Source organism: Dendrobates tinctorius, unplaced genomic scaffold (assembly GCF_039654945.1).
Source record: "Dendrobates tinctorius isolate UK_male_01 unplaced genomic scaffold, ASM3965494v1 ptg000070l, whole genome shotgun sequence".
Lineage (NCBI taxonomy): Eukaryota > Metazoa > Chordata > Amphibia > Anura > Dendrobatidae > Dendrobates > Dendrobates tinctorius.
The window spans coordinates 61,713,504-61,729,985 of record NW_027361738.1 but is presented as its reverse complement, the minus strand read 5'-3'; the positions used below and the strand labels follow the sequence as shown (position 1 = coordinate 61,729,985).

Sequence of the window (16,482 nt, the reverse complement as noted above, 5' to 3'; positions counted from 1 at the left end):
AAGTGGCGGAGACAGAGCATTGGACTCAGGGGAGAGTTGAGTAAAGCTCAGTTTATTTTTTTACACTTCATTAAGCCTGAAAATAACTTTTAAAGTAGGGAACATCCTCTTTAAAATGCTCCAGATTTATCATAGTGTCTCAGGCTAGATGAGAACTCAGGCACATCTTTTCATTGCCTAGTCTACTGAAAAGGGCTGTGGAGTCTGAGTCGGTACATAATGGATACACTACAAAAATACATGATAAATTAGGTACAGTAGTACAGTGCAGGATGTGCTGTATATTTTTTCATAAGAATTTGGGTAAGTTATGAAATGTCCTATAAATGTCTGTTCTGTTCCTGATCTAAGGATCTTGGCTTTTAGTTGAGAAGAATCTGTGCTGCACTTTATGTACATGCTCAGTAGTGACCAATGCTGTGGGGTCATAAATGAAATGAATCTGTGCTGCACTTTATGTACATGCTCAGTAGTGACCAGTGCTGTGGGGTCATAGATAAGATGAATCTGTGCTGCACTTTATGTACATGCTCAGTAGTGATCAGTGCTGTGGGGTCATAGATGAAATGAATCTGTACTGCACTTTATGTACATGCTCAGTAGTGACCAGTGCTGTGGGGTCGTAGATGAGATGAATCTGTGCTGCACTTTATACACATGCTCAGTAGTGACCAGTGCTGTGGAATCATAGATGAGATGAATCTGTGCTGCACTTTATACACATGCTCAGTAGTGACCAGTGCTGTGGGGTCATAGATAAGATGAATCTGTGATGCACTTTATGTACATGCTCAGTAGTGACCAATGCTGTGGGGTCATAGATGAAATGAATCTGTGCTGCACTTTATGTACATGCTCAGTAGTGACCAGTGCTGTGGGGTCATAGATGAGATGAATCTGTGCTGCACTTTATGTGCATGCTCAGTAGTGACCAGTGCTGTGGGGTCATAGATAAGATGAATCTATGCTGCACTTTATGTACATGCTCAGTAGTGACCAGTGCTGTGGGGTCATAGATGAGATGAATCTGTGCTGCACTTTATGTACATGCTCAGTAGTGACCAGTGCTGTGGAGTCGTAGATGAGATGAATCTGTGCTGCACTTTATGTACATGCTCAGTAGTGACCAGTGCTGTGGGGTCATAGATGAGATGAATCTGTGCTGCACTTTATGTGCATGCTCAGTAGTGACCAGTGCTGTGGGGTCATAGATAAGATGAATCTATGCTGCACTTTATGCACATGCTCAGTAGTGACCAGTGCTGTGGAGTCGTAGATGAGATGAATCTGTGCTGCACTTTATGCACATGCTCAGTAGTGACCAGTGCTGTGGAGTCATAGATGAGATGAATTTGTGCTGCACTTTATGTACATGCTCAGTAGTGACCAGTGCTGTGGAGCCGGAATGAGGTACATTGTGGAGGTTTGTCTTACCGACTCCACAGCTCTGATCCAATCTATGGGAGTTTGACCATTGTGACCTTGGTTGATCGTTAAACTAAAATGATTACTTGGAAAGATACTTTTGAGTTGACTTATACCACTCAAACTTACCGGAGTCACTTCCCGCGCCTGTAGATAAAGCTGGCATGGCTGCAGACAGTCACAACAACAGCACGGGGAGAAGACAATGTGACAGCCGCAAGTCAAGAGTCAGCTGTACAAATCCAGAGGGCCAATTCACTCTACACGGTTTAGGCAGCTTTTCCCTAAAAAGAACAAGAGATATAATTTGTACAGTAAATCCTGCAGTGACGCCGCAAATTACGCCACTTTATCTACAGTCAAAATTCTTTCTTAAAGTTTATAAAGTTTCTAAGTCTGAGTTCCACACAAAATCCGTCACCTCTAAATGAAGGAGCCAATTATCATCCTGAAGTAAGTGTGCGGTGAAATACATCGCATTGTGGCAGAGGTACTTAAATCAAGGAAGGAAAAATTACGTGTGATTAGACAGAGAAGACAAGGAGAGAAGGAACGGAGCGGCAGGGGGAATTGCCTCGACTGACGATCATTTTTTTTTTCCGGTCCTCAGTCATTCAATAGAAAGCCTGATTTGTAATTTTAATTCCAGGCCGTCACAGGCGAGCAAATTTATCATCATTCTAAATGAACGGCTCATTCTGCTTCAAAGGTAACATTGTTTTGTACATTAGCTCCACCAGGATCATAATTTACCAAGACACGTAAAAATTGCATAGTGCTATGAGAGACAGGTTAAAATAACACCCCATGATGGGAGCTGTACATTAACACTTGACAAAGCAAACACCAGGCTTGTAATGTGAACTACTCCAAACCAGCCTGTCTGGGGGTCAGCCACTGTGATCGGCACAAGGGGACAAGGCTGGGGAAATCAAATTAAGAGGACAACCATCGATGTTCACCACCCACAAAATTACGTATACTGTCATAAGGGCTTGATTTGTCATCTTGCATGAAATTATATATTTATATATATCAATCATTATAATTTGATATAACTACGTGGTTAGTTACTATGCCCGGGCAGCTAGTGTGTGTGTGTGTGTGTATATTATATATATATATATATATATATATATATATATATATATATATATATATATATATATATATATATATATATATATATATATATATATATATATATATATATACACACACACACACACACACACACACACATACACACACTAGCTGAAGAGCCCGGCACTGCCCGGGCATAGTAACTAACCACGTAGTTATATCAAATTATAATGATTGATATATATAAATATATATATAAAGCCGAGTGTAGAGCCCCGCCCACTCCGCATAGCCACATTCACTATAATATCCCACATCATCCCGTCAGCCAGAGCTACCGGACTACTACCCCTAATATCCCACATCATCCCGTCAGCCAGAGCCACCGGACAACTACCCCTAATATCCCACATCATCCCATCACAGCCGCTGGGCTACTACCCCTAATATCCCACATCATCCCGTCAGCCAGAGCCACCAGACTACTACCCCTAATATCCCACATCATCCCGTCAGCCAGAGCCACCGGACTACTACCCCTAATATCCCACATCATGCCGTCAGCCAGTGCCACCGGACTACTACCCCTAATATCCCACATCATGCCGTCAGCCAGTGCCACCGGACAACTACCCCTAATATCCCACATCATCCCATCACAGCCGCCGGGCTACTACCCCTAATATCCCACATCATCCCGTCAGCCAGAGCCACCAGACTACTACCCCTAATATCCCACATCATCCAGTCAGCCAGAGCCACCGGACTGCTACCCCTAATATCCCACATCATCCTATCAGCCTGGGGTCAGAACCAGAGCGCTGAGTGGATTTCCCTGACTTCCATACCAATGATTCCTTTAATAGAAGCCTGGGGTGAGAATCAGAGCGCTGAGGGATTTGCCCTGACTTCCATGCAGGAGAGCCCTTTAAGAGAGCCTGGGGTCAGTGCCAAAGCGCAGAGTGGATTTGCCCTAACTTCCATACCAATGATTCCTTTAAGAGACCCTGGGGCTAGAACCACAGAGCTGAGTGTAACGGTCCTAACTTCCATACCGGGGATCCCTTTAAGAAAGGCCTGGGGTCAAAACCAAAGCGCTGGATGGATTTACTCTGACTTCCATACCAATTATCCTTTTAAGAGGGAAGATGTGCCTATAGGATGGAGGATGTGTGACGTGTATATGGGCAAGGGAGGGGGGATTCATTTCGGTCATGTGTTCTCTGCTCCTTTTTGGGGGGCAGACAATGGCTGAGAACTTATGTTCCCAGGGATGCTAGATTTCTCCGACCATGTCAGTGTATGCCGAGGTGTTGTCAAGTGGGAAAACTTGCTCCTAGCAACCAATCACAGCTCAGCTTCTTCTAACCAGCTCTGGTGAAATGAGAGATGCTTAGTGATTGGTTGCAAGGAAAACTGTTGCTCATAGCAACCAATCACAGATCAGCTTCTTTTGAACAGCTCTAGTGAAATTAAAGATGCTTCGTGATTGGTTAGTGATACACACATACATTTTTATATGTATAGATATACAGTGGGGAAAAAAAGTATTTAGTCAGTCAGCAATAGTGCAAGTTCCACCACTTAAAAAGATGAGAGGCGTCTGTAATTTACATCATAGGTAGACCTCAACTATGGGAGACAAACTGAGAAAAAAAAATCCAGAAAATCACATTGTCTGTTTTTTTTCCCTTTTATTTGCATATTATGGTGGAAAATAAGTATTTGGTCAGAAACAAAATTTCATCTCAATACTTTGTGATATATCCTTTGTTGGCAATGACAGAGGTCAAACGTTTTCTGTAAGTCTTCACAAGGTTGCCACACACTGTTGTTGGTATGTTGGCCCATTCCTCCATGCAGATCTCCTCTAGAGCAGTGATGTTTTTGGCTTTTTGCTTGGCAACACGGACTTTCAACTTCCTCCAAAGGTTTTCTATAGGGTTGAGATCTGGAGACTGGCTAGGCCACTCCAGGACCTTGAAATGCTTCTTACGAAGCCACTCCTTCGTTGCCCTGGCGGTGTGCTTTGGATCATTGTCATGTTGAAAGACCCAGACACGTTTCATATTAAATGCCCTTGCTGATGGAAGGAGGTTTGCACTCAAAATCTCACGATACATGGCCCCATTCATTCTTTCATGTACCCGGATCAGTCGTCCTGGCCCCTTTGCAGAGAAACAGCCCCAAAGCATGATGTTTCCACCACCATGCTTTACAGTAGGTATGGTGTTTGAAGGATGCAACTCAGTATTCTTTTTCCTTCAAACACGACAAGTTGTGTTTCTACCAAACAGTTCCAGTTTGGTTTCATCAGACCATAGGACATTCTCCCAAAACTCCTCTGGATCATCCAAATGCTCTCTAGCAAACTTCAGACGGGCCCGGACATGTACAGGCTTAAGCAGTGGGACACGTCTGGCACTGCAGGATCTGAGTCCATGGTGGCGTAGTGTGTTACTTATGGTAGGCCTTGTTACATTGGTCCCAGCTCTCTGCAGTTCATTCACTAGGTCCCCCCGCGTGGTTCTGGGATTTTTGCTCACCGTTCTTGTGATCATTCTGACCCCACGGGGTGGGATTTTGCGTGGAGCACCAGATCGAGGGAGATTATCAGTGGTCTTGTATGTCTTCCATTTTCTAATTATTGCTCCCACAGTTGATTTCTTCACTCCAAGCTGTTTGGCTATTGCAAATTCAGTCTTCCCAGCCTGGTGCAGGGCTACAATTTTGTTTCTGGTGTCCTTTGACAGCTCTTTGGTCTTCACCATAGTGGAGTTTGGAGTCAGACTGTTTGAGGGTGTGCACAGGTGTCTTTTTATACTGATAACAAGTTTAAACAGGTGCCATTACTACAGGTAATGAGTGGAGGAAAGAGGAGATTCTTAAAGAAGAAGTTACAGGTCTGTGAGAGCCAGAAATCTTGATTGCTTGTTTCTGACCAAATACTTATTTTCCACCATAATATGCAAATAAAAGGAAAAAAAAAAACAGACAATGTGATTTTCTGGATTTTTTTTTCTCAGTTTGTCTCCCATAGTTGAGGTCTACCTATGATGTAAATTACAGACGCCTCTCATCTTTTTAAGTGGTGGAACTTGCACTATTGCTGACTGACTAAATACTTTTTTGCCCCACTGTATATATACATATATACACACCGTAGCTGAAGAGCCCAGCATTGCACGGGGAGAGGAACTAACTGTGGGTCCCCATCTCTCCCTTAAGGCTGTGTGCACATGTTGCGGATTCTGCTGCGTTTCCGCAGCGGTTTTGGCCCTGCGGAAACGCAGCAGTTCCGCTGACATGGTACAGTACAATGAAACCCTAAGGATTTTTCCGCGCGGTTTTGCTGCGGTTTACAAACCGCAGCATGTCAATTGTTTGTGCGGATTCCGCAGCGGTTTCATACCTTTACCATAGTAGAGGTGTGAAACCGCAGGGCAAAACCGCAGACCAAACCGCAGGAAAACCGCAGGTCAATTTACCTGCGGTTTTACCTGCGTTTCCGCGCGGAAAAACCTGCAGCGGAATCCGTAACGTGTGCACATAGCCTAACAGCTCCGATCTCCACCCACCATCATGCTCTCTCCTTCCGCAGCCCCGTTCTCAACCAGCCGTCCCGCTCTCTCCATCTGCAGCCCCGCTCTCTATGTGCTGTCTCGCTCTATCCTTCCGCAGCCGCGCTCTCCATCCGTGTACTGCTCTCCCTCCACAGCCCCGCTCTCCACCTCTGCAACCCCGCTCTCCACCTGCCAGTGGGCTAGGCTATGTGGAGTGGGCATGGCTTGATACATACACACATTCAGATGTGTATATATATATATATATATATATATATATATATATATATATATATATATATATATATATATATATACACACATATACATATATATATATATATATACACATATACACACACACACACACATATTAGGGTGCCAAGGAAATGCATGGTAAAAATTAAGAGGCAAGTTTTTGAAGGTCTTACCTCCTAATCTTGTTCCTTTTTGGCCATATATATTTTATCATTTTCTTTAAGATTAGTTATCATTTACTCATTGCTCAATGGCACATCATATTGCAGTTTTAAATGTTTGTTTAGTATTTATCATCATGCATATCCCGCATTATGTATGGTATGCCGCTTACCGATCAGATTAATTGATTTTATATTTTGATAGATCGGGAGTTTCTGAACGCGGCGATACCGTATATATATATATATATATATATATATATATATATATATATATATATATATATATATATATATATATACATATACACACACACACACACACACACACACACACACACACACATACGCACAATACAGACCAAAAGTTTGGACTGGACAAACCTTCACATTCAAAGAGTTTTCTTTATTTTCATGACCATGAAAATTGTAAATTCACTCTGAAGGCATCAAAACTATGAATTAACACATGTGGAATTCTATAATTTACAAAAAAAGTGTTAAACAACTGAAAATACTGTATGTCTTATATTCTAGGTTCTTCAAAGTAGCCACCTTTTGCTTTGATTACCGCTTTGCACACACTTGGCATTCTCTTGATGAGCTTCAAGAGGTAGTCACCGGAAATGGTTTTCACTTCACAGGTGTGGCCTGTCAGGTTTAATAAGTGGGATTTCTTGCCTTCTAAATGGGGTTGGGACCATCAGTTGTGTTGTGCAGAAGTCTGGTGGATACACAGCTGATAGTCCTACTGAATAGACTGATAGAATATGTATTATGGCAAGAAAAAAAGCAGCTAAGAAAAATGAGTGACCTTCATTTCTTAAAGTAATGATGGCCAGTCAGTCCGAAAAATTGGGAAACTTTGAAAGTGTCCCCAAGTGCAGTGGCAAAAACGATCAAGCACTACAAAGAAACTGGCTCACATGAGGACCGGCCAGGAAAGCAAGACCAAAAGTCACCTCTGCTGCGGAGGATAAGTTCATCCGAGTCAACAGCCTCAGAAATCGCAGGTTAACAGCAGCTCAAATTAGAGACCAGGTCAATGCCACACAGAGTTCTAGCAGCAGACACATCTCTACAACAACTGTTAAGAGGAGACTTTGTGCAGCAGGCCTTCATGGTAAAATAGTTGCTAGGAAACCAGTGCTAAGGACAGGCAACAAGCAGAAGAGACTTGTTTGGCCTAAAGAACACAAGGAATGGACATTAGACCAGTGGAAATCAGTGCTTTGGTCTGATGAGTCCAAATTTGAGATCTTTGGTTCCAACCACCGTGTCTTTGTGCGACGCAGAAAAGGTGAACGGATGGACTCTACATGCCTGGTTCCCACCGAGAAGCATGGAGGAGGAGGTGTGATGGTGTGGGGGTGCTTTGCTGGTGACACTGTTGGGGATTTATTCAAAATTGAAGGCATACTGAACCAGCATGGCTACGACAGCATCTTGCAGCGGCATGCTATTCCACCCGGTTTGCGTTTAGTTGGACCATCATTTATTTTTCAACAGGACAATGACCCCAAACACACCTCCAGGCTGTGTAAGGGCTATTTGACCAAGGAGGAGAGTGATGGGGTGCTACGCCAGATGACCTGGCCTCCACAGTCACCAGACCTGAACCCAATCGAGATGGTTTGGGGTGAGCTGGACCGCAGAGTGAAGGTAAAAGGGCCAACAAGTACTAAGCATCTCTGGGAACTCCTTCAAGACTGTTAGAAGACCATTTCCAGTGACTACCTCTTGAAGCTCATCAAGAGAATGCCAAGAGTGTGCAATGCAGTACTCAAAGCAAAAGGTGGCTACTTTGAAGAACCTAGAATATAAGACATATTTTCAGTTGTTTCACACTTTTTTTGTTAATTATATAATTCCACATGTGTTAATTCATTGTTTTGATGCCTTCAGAGTGAATCTACAATTTTCATAGTCATGACAATAAACAAAATTTTTTGAATGAGAAGGTGTGTCCAAACTTTTGGTCTGTATTGTATATATAATATATATTTGAGCAAGTGGTAAATCTAAATTTAACGTCAACATATTTTACATGGTGAATCCTTATGCCAAAGGGAACAAATTTGAGGGGTAAGACTTACCAATTTGCAAAGTTTATTTTTCCTTGGCACCCCAATATATATATTTGGTTCTACATTACTGACATGCTTCCTTGGGGGCGGTGCGTCTTGAAGACTGACAGTTCGGTCCAGTGGCATAGACGTGCTGCCGGCTCAAACTGTGCACTCTTTGATGCTGCAAGCAAAGGCTACTTGGAGTGTGCAGCATCGGAGGATCGCAGGGGCACTAAAGCTGTCTGGATTGTGCGCTCCTGCAATCTAGCAGCTTTAGATCAGCGCCTACAAGCTCGGTCTGTGCATGCTCCACCACTGCTGATAGACTGCAGTAATAGGCAATAAACTAGATGAGCTGTAAATATTACAATTAAAAAACCCTTCCATTCTTGTTTTCTAATTTTGGTAGGCAGTAACACGACATGACGTGAGGTTTTGGAGATGTTATAATCCACCAGCCTATCTTATATGCATTCAAACAAATACACAATAATACAATTGCTGCAATTTTAAAACAGGAAAAAGTCTGGGAAATGGAAAGCTCAGGCTCGAGGGAAAATGGGCAGACAAGAAGTGGGCCAAACTGTTCTCATCGGTCATCAAATCTGCCTCAGTGATAGAGAATGAACAGACTACCAGCCGTGGCTGCCAAAAGTCAATCTGTGAGATCTCTGGGGATCTCTGGTGGAGAATTGGGCCACAGGTTGAGAACCACAACACTGAGCTGGAGGAGCGGCGGTGCCAAGCTTGCTTGGCCTGTGCTAGGTGTAGAACACCTCCGGCATGTACTCCGACTCCCAATTACATCCATTATTCCAATGAGCCAGGGACTACAAGCATGAAGTAAGCCAGTCTAGGGATTGGCTTCATAGATGATGGCCTGGTGCTCGCTCTGCTTGTTTCGAAGCCATGAGGGCCCTGTAAACATTAGCAGATTTATTTCTTTGGGTTAGAAGAATGACGTAACTGAATCGAATGTGATCCAGTGTAAGCCCACAACCCGGCACAACCCACATTACATTTTACCAGGACTGCACTTTAGAAAAATCATCAAATAACTACAAATCTATACTCTTCTCTAGCAAATTTGCAAAATACAATTCTATTTCAATTTATTTTTTCTTAATTCTATTTCACTTGCACATCTGATAAATAATAGTGGGGGTCACCCAGCTTTCCTAGCGTTATGACCGGCAAATTAACCTAGTAAGGGCTGTGCTATATGTCAATGGGGTAATCCAGGCGCCATTATGCCTATTGCGTGATGGATTGGGCATGTTGTCATTTTACTTTTTTACTGCTCCCACAATTAAACAGAATTACGTAGAAACCATAAATGCAGATGTGCAGCCAGCCTTAGGCCATATTTGATTTTTTCGGGTTTTTTTGCATCATAGTTTCATCTGCTTTTGGGCCACATGTCTCTCTTCATCCGCATCCATTCATTAAAAGGGGTTGTCCAGGCTAGGGACTCAAGTCTGCAGTAACTCTATGTCACCGCAGACTTGTGAATTCTCACAGCGCGGACTGTCAAGATTCACCGGCGCCAGGAGCGAGTGGTCATGTGACCTCATCTTTACCTTATCTGAGCATATTTCCGTAGCATTCAGACTAGATGTGTCCGGCGTCGCTCAATTCACTTTTATTGAGCAAGGCCGCGCACATCTAGTCGACACAATGCATACTGAATACCTGCAGTCATCTTCCGGCGCCAGAGAATCCGAACAGCGCACACATTGCGCGCTGTGAAGATTCACAAGTCTACAGTCACACAGAGTTACTCTGCAGACTTGAACAACAAGTCTGGATTCTTTAATGAAAAAACAAAACAAAACAAATGATTGATGTTTTAAAAACTTCCTCTATCCACCAGCCCGTAAAAAAAACAGATGGAAACAACGGCTGTCCTTTTTTTCTTCACCAACTCATTCAATTGGATAGGGGTGTTTGGTCTGCATATCCAACAAAAGCAGCACAAGTCTCAGATTTTTTATTTAGAAGGTCAGAAAAATACAAGAGACAAATAAAAAGCCCCAAGGTGCCAGCGTGCAGTCAGATAAATACTCCGAAAGTACAAAGTATGTGAAAAACTGATGTTGTGAATGAGCCCTTATGTTTTTGTTTTTTTTTCAACTTATATGTTATATGTTATATGTACTTATATGTACTTGTTTTTATGTATACCCCCCTCACATGTAAAGCGCCATGGAATAAATGGCGCTTTAACAATAAATAATAATAATAATAATATGTAAAAGTTTTACGTGCAGCAACTTAAGGTACTGTCACACTAAGCGATATCGCTAGCAATATCGCTATAACTTGTGACGTAATAGCGATAATGCTAGCGACATCGCTGTGTCTGATACTTACCTACGACCCGCTCCCCCGCTGGTTATCGCTGATCGCGTGAGAACGTTCAGGACCGCTTCTCGTCGTCAGCTTCCTGTGGCGCTTCCTGTGGAGAGACGAGAGACGAGCGACGAGCGTGGAGCCGGGTGGGAGGATGCAGGATCGCCTGGGTGTGACAGGTAAGTAGCGACCCCCGTCCCCTGCAATGTCGCTGGTGAGATCTGCCTGTGTGGCAGCTCACTAGCGACCACTTAGTGATGCAACAGCGATCCTGACCGCGTCATATCGCTGGTCGGGATAGCTGGTACATCGCTAAGTGTGACAGTACCTTTACTGCCCAAATGTTATCTAAGTGAACGTATTTTATGTCTAAGAAAGTACTGGGAGAGAGATAAAACAGTGGGATCAGACTACACAGGGTTTGTTTGTAGTCTGTTACCATGGAGACACATAGCTCTATAAAGAAGCAGTCATTTGTCATCCAGACTACTGAGAAAGTTGCCCTCTTTTATTATTTTTTAGAAAGCATCTTGAATTTTTGGTAGATAAAATGGTTGTAAAAGTGGATACACTACGTTACTACTGTAAAATAATCAACAGGTTGGTAAGGTGGGCCCAAAAATAAAGTGTGAGCTAGATCAATAGTGAAGTAATAATGGAAACCACGGATCAGGTTATACATTAACATGAGAATTGTGTGAGCAAATTGCTTAAAAGCAGGGTATAGTCACAGGTCTGTATGGGTTATTATGGAAGAGTGTGATGGAAATTATGCAAGTCCCATTTAGATGTATGGGACAGCAGTCACAGAAATTTCTGCAACAGATCTGCAATGTGTGAATCCACCCTAATGCTCACACTAAACCCCAGACATGGCTGCTATGATATAAGGTGAGCAGCTTTACAGACATCCCCAGTAATGAATGCAATCATTTCCAGAGAGGAAAACCTTGGCAAGACGCCCCTTTGTTACAAGTGCACTCAGTGCTTAATATTCCTCGCTGCAGACGGTGCTGATAAAACTGGGAGATTTCACCAATTTAATCTCGTGGGTCATGTGACATGACCTCATAGACGAAGCCTACAATAAAACTGTCTTCAATAATTAAGGGACGAATAAAGGAGGAAACTCAGGAAACTCCATGAACAGTCAATTTGGCCACACAACAAGGGAATAACCACATTTATTTATTCATTTTTTTTTTTTTTTTTTTTACTAAGCCAGTGATTCATTCCGACAATTCCCCAAATATTCTCATAAAAAAGCTGTGTTTTCCTCTCCTCCCGCAGTGACAATGCCATTACTCAGCTTGGAAAGTAACGTGTGCTGCAGCATTACACAGAGCTCGGGGAACTGTTGGAGGGTGACCCAGGATTCTGCACACTGTCAGGCCTTTACAACCTGGAGATGAAAGTCAGGCAAGTTATTCCTTTAAAAAAAGAAAGAAAAAAAAAAAAAAAAAACACACACAACGGCCGCCAAGGACACTTTGTGCAGATGGAGAAGAATTGTGCTGAAAACTAGACTTACTCCACACAACTATTTTTATGATGGAAAGAAGCACAGTTTTGCTTTGATAGTCAGATATGACGGACACTTGATATAGTGCAGTACCCTCATAAATGAAAAATAATGGAGGGGAAACACAATCCGGCCTTTTCATCTGGTTATTAGTAGAGTTGAGCCAATATGTTCAGAATCGGTCGCCGAACCTGAATTTGCCATATTGGTATCCTATCCGTGCCGAATTTATGTTTGATGAACGGTTTCTGAACATATCCGTTCATTTCTGCCCCCATTGACGTTCAGCAAATATTGCAAAAACAATATTCTCCGCCGATCGTAATCGGAAGCGAATTTTGAAAAATTCGCTCAACTCTAGTTATTAGTGGTAAGTGAATGTGCTCTGAAAAGTTGTTATCGGACGATGCTCGGGTGCTAACAGCTTCTACGGCGTGCTCGAAAAATATGCTCACGTCCCGCGGCTGTTAGGCAATCCTTGCATGTGTTGTAGTCGTCTAACAAACAGGCAATCCCCGTTGTGTGTATATGTACCTTATATTTATTTAGGCATCTACATTGCGTGCACAATTATTAGGCAACCTGTATTTTTGATCATTAATCTCGCTATTAACCCCTTAGTGACACAGCCAAATTTTTTAAATCTGACCAGTGTCGCTTTAAGTGGTAATAACTCTGGAACGCTTCAACAAATCCCAGTGATTTTCAGACTGTTTTTCGTGACATATTGTACTTTATGATAACGGTAAATTTAGGTCAATATGTTTTGTTTTTATTTATAAAAAAAATATTAGAAATTTGAGAAAAATGTTAAAAAAATTAGCAGTTTACAAACTTTGAATGCTTATCCCTTTAATCCAGATTGTCATACCACACAAAAAGATTCATAAATAACATTTTCCACATGTCTGCCTTACATCAGCACCATTTGTAAAATGTTCTTTTATTTTGTTAGCATTTTAGGAGGTTTAAAAATGTAGCAGTAATTTTTCATTTTATTAAGGAAATATACAATTTATTTTTTTTTTTTTTTTTAGGGACCTATCAAGGTTTGTAGTGACTTTGGGGGTCCTATATATTGGAAAACCCCCAAAAGTTATACCATTTTAAAAACAGCACCCCCTGACATATTGAAAACTGCTGTTAGGTAGTTTATTAACCCTTCAGGTCATTTTCAGGAATTAATGCAAAGTGGCATAACAGAAATGAAAAAGTGTATTTTTACCACCTAAATGCCGCTAACTTCTGAACAGGTTACAACAGCCATCAGGCTCTCTAAGGCCGCTATTTGGTCGTGAATTACCATGGCAAACATCAGGACCACACAATCATGATCTCAGGGTGCTGATGGGGATAAAGAGGAAACCCCCACACTCTGTTAACCATTTATATGATGTTGTCACTATTAACAGCAGCATCTAAGGGGTTAAAATGATTTGGATGGTGCAAACACTGATCGTGGCTGATGCAGCAATTTGTCAGCTATAGTGTACAGCCGACAGCTGCTGGATTGTCACCTGTATGGGGAGGCTATTCTCTTATATCTCATGTCAGTTAAAAGACGTATTGGCAGTCATTAAGGGGTTAAACTACAGCGCTGAAGGTCAATCCAAAAGGTTAAACCTGAACATTTAAAGGGAACCTGTCACCACTTATTGCCTACTAGGTAAAAAAATATCATTTCATTGAGTGTCAGCTATGCGTTCCACAACTAGTTCTGAAACCCCCTGACTCCCCATGTATCACCCATAAAAACCTTTTTTATTTGTCCCATGATGTATGTTAATCTGTTCAGTCAGGTCAGATGGGCGTTGCCTCTGTTCCGTCACTCCACCCTTCCTCGGCTTGCTGTACGCATTCTTTGCTGTGAAGATCACAGATCGCGTACATATTTCGCGCATGCGCATTGAAATGTGACCTTGCGCGTGCGCAGTATGCTTTGCCCAACTGAGGGCAAAGCCGAAAATCAGTAGATGCTAGCAGCGTGGTTGAGAGGCGGGAAGGCTCCGGGGGCCGCCAGAAGGGGAGTATATCACTTTTATTTTAATTCTATTTTTTACAGGGATATGGTACCCAGGGTCTGGAGGACAGTTTCCTCTCCTCCAGACCCTGGGTACAATCCGCACATGAAGCGCTCAATTTACGCATGGTGGGCATAGCCACATGCGTAAAGTGAGCGTTTCAATGCAATCCTATGGTGGCGGAATTGCCTCAATTCCGCAGAAATAATGATTTAACCGCTATGCGATTCCGAAGCGGTAAAATCCTCAGCATTAGCACAGCAACTGCGGAATCCCATAGGATTGCATGGTAATGCGTTTAAGCTGTTTTGTTGTTTTTTAGAGTTTCCGCAGCGGAAAGGCTAGACAAACGCAACGTGGGCACATTGCTTTATCACAACACTGAGGCTATGTCCTGAATGAAAATCACGGTTTTCTTGAATAATGCAGACCTCTTGCACCACTGCTGGAATAAAGTGTCTTATAAAAGATAGCAGCGAGAGCAGGGGTATGATGATAAGTCTATTTACCAGCCGCGTCTGTCCATTTACCTAATAAAGAAAAAATGGCGTTAGGTCCCCTTTATTGTTGATAATCTCTGCAGCCAAATCTGGCGCTTAGCCTCAGCTTTTCCCAATTGCCCTGGTGCGTTGGCAAGTGGGGTAATGGTTTTGGGGTTGATGTCAGCTTTGTAATGTCAGCTGACATCAAGTCCAGGGGTTAGTAACAGAGAGGCGTCTATCAGACACCCCCATTACTAACCCCGTAATCAATAGTAGGAAAGATACACAGAAAAAAGTCATTTAATTGAAATAAACAATCCGTGACCTGCTTTTACCTATTTAATAATGAAAAATAAAAATATCTAATTTATACTCACCTGTCCACCGATAATCTATATGTCCCACAAAGATCACCAAATCTGCTACATCTAGTTGCATTGCTGAGCTATGAAAAATGTTACTGCTCAGCCCGGCAACCAGATCACACTAAATGTGAGAATGCAGCTGGGTATGACTGGCGGTAACCTTAATGATGTCACCGCTGGTCCATGTTCTCACGCAGCTCATTGAGATATGGTTGCTGGGTTGGGCTGTTCCATTTGACACCGCTCAGCAATGCAAATAGATGTAGTAGAGTTGCTGATCGTCGAGGGACATATGGATTATCGGCAGACAGGCGAGTATAAATTAGATTTTTTTTTTTAGTTTTAAAATAATGAATGGGTAAAAGAGGGTTGGAAAGTGTTAATTTCAATTAAAAGACTTTTCTGTTTGCATCTTTCTTACTTTTGATTACAAGGTTAGTATAGATTGTAAGCTTGCGAGCAGGGCCCTCATTCCTCTTGGTATCTGTTTTGATCTGTGATTATTGTTATGCTGTAATGTCTATTGTCTGTACAAGTCCACTCAATAATGTAAAGTGCTGTGGAATATGTTGGTGCTATAGAAATAAAAATTATTATTATTATTAGTAATGGGGGCGTCTGATAGACACCTCTCCATTTACTAACATCTGGGCTTGATGCCAGTTATCACAAAGCTAACATCAACCCCAAAACTATTAACTCACTTGCCAAAGCCTCAGGGCACATGGAAAGAGATGGGCAAAGCACCACAATTGACATATCTAATAGATGGGCTTTTTCTGGGGCTGCTGCAGCTGCTATATTTAGGCTAGGGGGGGCAATATCCATGGCTCCTTCCCAGTCCGAGAAAACCAGCCCCCAGCTGTCTGCTTTAGCTTGCCTGGTTACGAAAAATAGGGGGAACCCACCTTGTCATAAAAATGTATTTAAAAAAATGGGGGGGTATGAAAAATGGCCCAGCCATTCCGGTCTACCCCACTTTTTTTTAACTTATTTGTTTTAGTATGGCTGTGATTGAGCTGGAAGCGCCCACACAGGAAAGCTTGTTGATTGGCTGTGCTCCACCATTTCAACAAGCTTTGTTTGGACTGCCGAACCCAAACAGTAACATGGACTTCCTTGAGAAATCAATGTTGGGGGTCCGTGCATGTACCCTCAACTTTACCATTCGGGTTCGCCCA

At 42.5% G+C, this 16,482-nt stretch overlaps 1 protein-coding gene across 6 annotated transcripts in view; it reads right to left on the bottom strand.

Annotated features, from left to right (window-relative positions):
- MPP7 (MAGUK p55 scaffold protein 7) overlaps positions 1 to 16,482 on the bottom strand; it is a 434,998-nt gene that overhangs the window by 268,717 nt on the left and 149,799 nt on the right. For all 6 annotated transcript variants that reach the window (XM_073581723.1, XM_073581726.1, XM_073581725.1 and 3 more), the window contains one exon: positions 1,555 to 1,709. In XM_073581723.1, the coding sequence (XP_073437824.1) occupies positions 1,555 to 1,591 (37 nt within the window). In that variant the 5' untranslated portion in view covers positions 1,592 to 1,709. The remainder of the gene's footprint in view (positions 1 to 1,554; positions 1,710 to 16,482) is intronic.